Raw genomic sequence first — 7,692 nt, forward strand, 5'->3', positions numbered from 1 at the left:
TTCTACGATGTTTAACAGATGAATTAGAATTCATAATCTGGAATAACAAAAGTACAAAGAATCTTTCAATCGATGTATACAATATATCTATAGGTTGACCATATTGGTTTAACTTACAAAGAATTTCCTCTCTTTGATTACGAAATGTTGTAACAAAAAAATATGAACTGAATATATAATGTTATAAAATACGAATACAGAGCTACAATAACCATTGAAATTAATAACCATCTTTCGGTAGTTGTAGAAAACAACCAATAATTATTACGAAATATTACATATCATAATCTCGACAGTCTGCATTTTATTGATGATAATAGAATGAATAAATTGAGTAATAAGCTATTGCAATCGAGTTAAACCTGCACAAGCTATTTATTAGATACTGCTATTTATTGGATTAATCATGTAATTACCTATAAACAGCGAATAGGGTGTTTTGAATACACCAATAGGTCCAGTTATCTAACTGTTATATATCAATTAATTGTTATCACGATATTTTATCAAACGAGTTATCGTTTTTTTTTTTTGCAGATTCGATACGCCGTGTACCAAGTACAAATCACGAACGGCCTGAGTCCGGAAATAAGCTCGATGCTTGTGCAGGAACTTATCAATCAGTTAAGCGAAAACGTCTCGGTGGCCTCCAGAAATCATTTCAAGTCTCCGCCGCAATCACAACTCTCGGCAATGGCGATACACAGGACGGTAACGTCTCGTCCGTCGATCCCTTTCGAGGAATCCTCCGAAGAACCTCTATACATCATCACACCAACATATCGAAGACCCGAACAAATTCCTGAACTCACGAGAATGGCCCATACCTTGATGCTGGTCAAAAATATACATTGGCTTGTCATCGAAGACGCTACCGTCGCTACCAAGCAAGTTACCACATTATTGGAAAGGACGGGCTTGAAGTTCGATCATTTAATCGGTAAGTGAATATTTCAGATATAAATCTGTTACAAAATCGCAGATGATAGCTGATATAATAATATAAGAATGTATTATGTAATATATAAGAATGTATAGTTCTTATCTTAAAATTATCTTAAAATGTCTTAAGATGCTAATATGGCCCTCTGATCGATTTTTTTATATTTAAGGCCGTAGCCAATCTTAAATACTTAAGCCAATCTTAAATATAAGAATCTTCTATAAATATCGGCTTAAGAGAAATATTTTGGTTGAAAACGAACTGGTTGGCGAACCAGAAGATTCTGATTATATCAGAAAAAATTCCAGTTATTTCAACTAAAAAATTCTAGAAAATTCTAATTCGTCTATTTTCAATCAGAGTTTTAATTAATCCATTCAGACATTTTTCTCAAGCGCGAGAATTGCATAACAGACAGCGCACTGGTCTATCATGCCAGAGATCCTGGATTTAATTCCAATAGGAACCAAAATATTTACGCTCCTTTTGGAAAAAGCTCGGCCCTCCCGAGAGTATCCTTGCCACAGAAATATCTTTCAAAAAATTCGCCGTTTGGAATCGGTATTAAAAATGTAGGTCCCATATGCTCGTGGCAATTGAATAATCATCATGTACACCACAAGTGTATAAGAGAGGTGTAATACAGCCCTACTGAAAAAAATCAAGCCACATAGTTACATGATGAAATCACGTGAATTAAAATACGTAAATCATGTAACGGATTGATCCAAATCAGTACGTGATTTTTTAAAATTGCGTAATTTTGAAAGTCACATGATGATATTATTTTTTCTTCTATCTATCATTTCTATTATTCAATTCTTTAAAATTTGACAACTATAAAATCATGATGGATAAAATTATTTCTAATATTATGTGATTTTTCAAATTATGTTATTTAAAAAAATCACGTACTGAAATAATTCGTTACGTGATTTACATGTTTTAATTACATGATTTCATCATGTAACGTTGTGATATATTTTTTTCAGTAGGGAGGCCAGAGGCCTAAGAAGAAGAGAAAAAAGACATTTTTCTCGATATGAATGGTTTGTGTTATATTTGCGTAGCTCCGATGCCGGAGAAGTACAAGCTTAAAAAGGGCGCCAAGCCGCGAGGGGTGTCGAATAGAAATCGTGGTTTACAATGGATCAGAACGAATGCCACAAAAGGCGTGTTCTACTTCGCCGACGACGACAATACTTATGATATTGAACTTTTCAACGAGGTACGACTGGTTACAAGTATTTATTTTGTGAAAGATCTGAAATTTGTTGTAAAAGATTTATCTTAACATGCTTTTTTTCAGATTCGCAAGACAAAAACAGTGTCGATGTTTCCGGTGGGACTGTGCACCAAGTTCGGACTGAGTTCGCCAATCTTGAAGAACGGAAAATTCGCAGGGTTCTATGATGGTTGGGTAGCTGGACGGAAGTTCCCGGTGGACATGGCTGGATTCGCCGTGAACGTCAAGTTCCTGCATCAGCGACCAAACGCCACCATGCCGTTCCGCGCGGGATACGAGGAGGACGGGTTCCTGAAGAGCCTGGCACCGTTCGAGCCACGGGACGCCCAACTGCTGGCGGACAATTGCACTAAGGTGCTAGCCTGGCACACACAGACGAAGAAGAACGAACCGAGCGCGCCGTTGGACATGAAGCTTTATGGCGCGACGAATCTGGTGAAGCTCAAGCAGCAGATAGTATGATGTCGGCCGGGACAACGAAGATGCGTGAACTCGAACCTGAATCTTGTGTGTAATCCCGCCCCTCCTTCGCACTAGTTCATCGGTGTCACTCCAGGGGAATTCCTAGGTGCGGAAAACTGTGCGATTCAGTGCCTAAAAGTATATCTACCCTCTCTCTCACGGCGAGAGCGGGAAAGTCGTTATTACCTTTAAGCATAGCCGATAAAACGAATCGTTTTTTTATCAGCTTTTACACATCCGCAACAAATAACTCGCCCCGAAGACATCCTTTGCTCCGAGAAAGAATACCGCGGTGGAAAAAAAGAATAAAATAGGACCCTCGGGGCAATGCTATAACTCGATACAATGCAGATAGAAATTTACGCGTAGAGTCCGAAATGATCTATTACTGTTACTTTTTGGCATTCCTACTTTCGTGAAGCGATGCACGGAAAGATCAGTTTTGCTAAATCTAAAAATTTAGCTAGATACTGAAGATAATTTTGAATCTACACCAAAGAAATTATATAAACTGGTGATTACAATGTTAAAACGTTTTGCAGCATTGTCTTCAAAGTTTTACATGATTATTTTGATAGTCCAACAAATCAAAATTTTTTTGCTTCAGTAATATTCAGTAATTTCTTTCCGTCTATAAATGCAAAAAGGAAGATGAATTCCTTCATTAATAATACTAATTGATACGTGAGATGGTGATGTTCGTTAAGTGAAAATCGAGGCGAGATTTCGAAGTATCTTTACCCGTATAAATGTTGAAGTCGCGCATTGTACAGATCAACGACCAAAGAAAGCAAATAAGTCACTCACTGTAACGTTAACTTACACTTACTTTACTCTACCTGAGGGATCGTCCCAAATTCTATAAATAGACTCTATTCTATTCCAATCTATTCCATAGCGCGAAGTTTCATTCCTAAACTTGCTCTAGTATGACACGAGGTCACAAATGATTCGATCAAAGAGTGAAAATATCTGGGCGATTTTACATCCTCCTTTTAATTCACGTTGATCGATCTCCTAATGATGAACTTGACATTGCTCGTTAATCTAATTACCAAGTATAATGTTTAACGATCGTCATTTAATCTTATCCTGCCTCTTAATGCGATTAGTAAGTGTATAGGCGATTGCGAGATAAAGAATTAGAGCAAGTCCCTTAATAAGAATTTCTCTCGTAGTTTCGAAAGATTTCGAGTGAGAAGATAAATGTTTAAAAGTCGAAGCACGAAAATCGAAGTTTAGCTTTGTCAACAATAGAGAAATTATTATTTACACGAGGATTTCTGATTCAAATATGAAATTTTCTTCGAGGTATTTTCCATCGAAGAATATCAAATTGAAATGCACAAGATACCTTTGACTTATTTAGCCTTCACATAAATCAGCATAAATCAGCATTTAAAAAATACCCAACATATAGTATGCGCATAATTATCATAACTTCGAATAAATTTTTCAGATTTTTCGAAGAATCTGAAAAATTGATTTCACGAATATCGTGGAATGCCTATATCGTATGAGTAGCATTTGCCGAAACAAGCAATCCTTTCCTGTATATTTGACTGAATAGAGATACTTTTAATTCCCGAGTTGCGCTCTTTCAATTCCTTTAGCATAAGCCATTTATTTCATCGCGTAACGTCGAAATCATAAGCAAAATAAGCGAATTATAATCAAATAGAGCGTTTCTGTTACCAATGCGTGCGTATGCGTAGAAAATATGTACTTCCTAGAAAGATATAATATTTAATGCTACATTTGATTCCTCTTGCACGGTTCGTGCGAGTTAAATAGTATTAAAAAAAACCTAGGAAATAAAAAAGGTGTGCACTTAGTGCGAAATCCAAAGAATCTGTTTCGATTACTTGCCGATGAAATCGTCAAAATAATATCGAATCAGGATTGTACAGTGGAACCTTGATAATTCCGAACATCTCCATTAATCTAACATATCGTTGTAAAAATTCGACCAATATTGGATCAAATATTATCTATAATTTCCTGTAATCTTATTTATACAAATACTTCGCGTATGTCAATTATTATTTCTCTAATCGGAGAATAAAATAGTTATCTTTAATTATACAATTTGTACATTAAAAAAAAATCAAAGTTAAAAATTAGTTAGTTAAAGTTATTTGTAATTATGTAATTAATCGTGGATCAGAGTATTAATTAATTATCAGTCAGCTTAATTAATTCGGGCATTAAGAGTTCTGCTGTACGAACACTCGGAAGACTGTGGAAAAATAACAAAAAAATTTTTTATTCTCGTTATGTGTATATTTAGTAACACTTTCGGTCTTTAATATCGATATTGGAACATTTCATATCATTAGTTTAATGCGAAAGTCGATCATGTAACTCTCCAACCGTGAAAATGTGAATTTGTTCACTTGAACCATAGTGGCGAAAAGGCGGAAACTTACGGAATTAATAAATGTACTTTGAAATTTAATAGAAGTCTGGCTATGTTATTCGTCGATAGATGATTTCAGGAGATAAATTATATTGAAATAAAAACGGACTATGAATACCGGCCTAGAAACCAGCGCATTCAAGCACGCTATGCGTGAAAAGTTTCACGTAAAATTTCGATGAGTGAAAAATAAAAAGTGAAAGATGAAGCATAAAAAGTTTCACATGAGATTACATGATTGACCCCCCAGGATAATTTAAAATATTTTCCTAATTCCCAATAATTTCTTACGACATATTAATTTACCAAAGTGCTCTACTTTATCTACTTTCATCTAGCGTGTGACGCTTTATAGCCATAAACATGATTCTAGTATATGGATGATAATAATTTATCGCTTATGTTTCTACAAGATATATATATATATATATATATATATATATATATATACACACATATATTTATATATGCATTTATATATATATTATATGCATATATTTATATATTTATATTATTGCTATGACACCAAAATTCAAAAAATTACAGTATATACATAAAATATCTATAGGATAATTGCACTATTTAGAAATTGATCAAATGTCGAAAAAGTGAAATGGCGTTAAATTTTTCCTCATTCACATATCCTGCCAAAATGTGCGGAAATTTGTGTATAAAAGATATGTTATTTAAATTTTAAATTGATTTATATGGATATGCGGTCCGCAATAAACTTACGACAAGCAATATGTGCGATTCTCGCACAGTTAGTTGTAAAGTGAGAAAGAAAGAGAATGCGAGAGAGAGAGAGAGAGAGAGAGAGAAAGCGAGCGAGCGAGAAAGAGAGGAAGAGAAATAGATAGATCAACGATTTTATTTTTGTTTTATCAGAATATGTAGGAAGTAAGACGTCTCTCTCTTAGTTTTAATTTTGTGAAATCTTAGAAAGTACTTAGCGCGTTGATTTTAGACGGTTTGTAATATACGATTGTATTGTTTTATAATATCATTTCTACGTGATAGGCAGATAAAAACGCCTCCATCGCCAGTAATGCTCAAATTTCCGGCAATCCAGAGGGTGAGTGTATATGTGCAAGCCGGAAATTGTATATATAAATCTTTATTTCTAAACAAAATAATTAATCTTTTGTTATATATACATATATTCATATCACATCCAGGTCCGAAAAAATTGAAAAAGATAGGAGTACTTTTTCATGGAATGAAAATTACAGTGCATACATATTTCCCTTGCTATTTTTTTCTATTATAATAAGAATGATTTAATTCGTGTTTTTTCCGGTTTAGTATTTTTACAAATTCGGAGTACAGACTTAAAATTGTTCTGATGCATATATAAAATTCTTTTTTTCATTTTTGCGGAATTTATTTACAAAGATATTTTTGTATCAGGCCTGATTTTCTCAAGACATAATTCTTACTATCAACAAAAAAAGAATTTTAGAATAAGTGAAGAAGATTCACAAATTGCATCTCGATACCTCTTACTATAATATTACGTGCAACATTTATATTCAATAAGGAAACGATAATATATGACAAAATAACGAAGAAATAGAATGTAATAGAAGTATAAAAAGTCCTCGGTAATCGATTGAATACATTTAATATATTGTGCGCTGACGATAATATCGTGCCGTAAAATTATAAATTGACAAGCTGTTGCTGTACAAAGACATCTAGCAGTTTTACCACAAGTTTCAGTTATGAACAATAAACTATTGTTCCACGTAATTATCTCTCTTAATATCTTCCCTTTAATCTTGTCTTTCTAAGTCGACATCATAGAAATAGAAACACTGAGGAAGACACTGAACACTTTACATGAAAATAGAATTTATTTCGTACATTTAGTGTTTGTCATAAATTCATCAAAAAATTCACTGAGTTTAAAGCTAATCCAAATACGTTTAACTGTAGACTCGAAATGTTTTTTGTCAAAATTGGTGAAATAATTTCGTATTTTACGTGAAAGTTCGACTATAAGGATTTTTTTGAATCACTGATGATGAATCCAGGATTGAAATTTCAAAATAGTGAATCCAACATGACCAAAAAACATATGATAACTTTTTTTCGTTCACATATGAATAATTATCAATGAATTGGTTAATGTATTGTGTGCTGATGAAATAAATATACCTATATGAAGTTACAATTAATAAACTGAATAAAAACAGCTAGCAATTTTGCCACAAGTTTTAGTTACGAACAATAAACTATTGTTCCAAGTAATTATCTCTCTTAATATCTTCCCTTTAAACTTGTCTTTCTAAATAGACATTACTGTTCATAGAAATAGAAAGGCGAGAGAAGCTATTGAATATCGATACTTGAGCCGTAGAAGATGTTATACCGAGAAAAACATGAAGAAAGATTTATGCCAAGAAATGAATAAAAAGTGGTCTACATATTTTGCATAAGGAGTGAAGATCGATCTATGTCAGAACGCAACAAAATACGGTTTACATCGAGAAAATGAGAAGAACAATTCAAATCGGTTCAAGCATAAAATTAAAGAAGAGGTTATATAGTGCAATATATTTTCTTTTCATAAATTTTATAGTGATATGATTGGGAACGGAGGGGGGGGGGGGGGGGGGG

General features: G+C 33.6%; 1 protein-coding gene across 2 annotated transcripts in view; it reads left to right on the forward strand.

Moving 5' to 3' along the window:
• The window catches only part of LOC108691558 (galactosylgalactosylxylosylprotein 3-beta-glucuronosyltransferase P-like), a 20,588-nt gene extending 17,434 nt beyond the window's left edge, over positions 1-3,154 (forward strand). For both annotated transcript variants that reach the window (XM_018199346.1, XM_018199347.1), the window contains exons 4-6: positions 538-940; positions 2,014-2,171; positions 2,253-3,154. In XM_018199346.1, coding sequence (XP_018054835.1) covers positions 538-940; positions 2,014-2,171; positions 2,253-2,651 — 960 coding nt within the window. In that variant the 3' untranslated portion in view covers positions 2,652-3,154. The remainder of the gene's footprint in view (positions 1-537; positions 941-2,013; positions 2,172-2,252) is intronic.
• Positions 3,155-7,692: the final 4,538 nt, after the last annotated feature.

Source organism: Atta colombica, unplaced genomic scaffold (assembly GCF_001594045.1).
Source record: "Atta colombica isolate Treedump-2 unplaced genomic scaffold, Acol1.0 scaffold47, whole genome shotgun sequence".
Taxonomy (NCBI): Eukaryota; Metazoa; Arthropoda; class Insecta; order Hymenoptera; family Formicidae; genus Atta; species Atta colombica.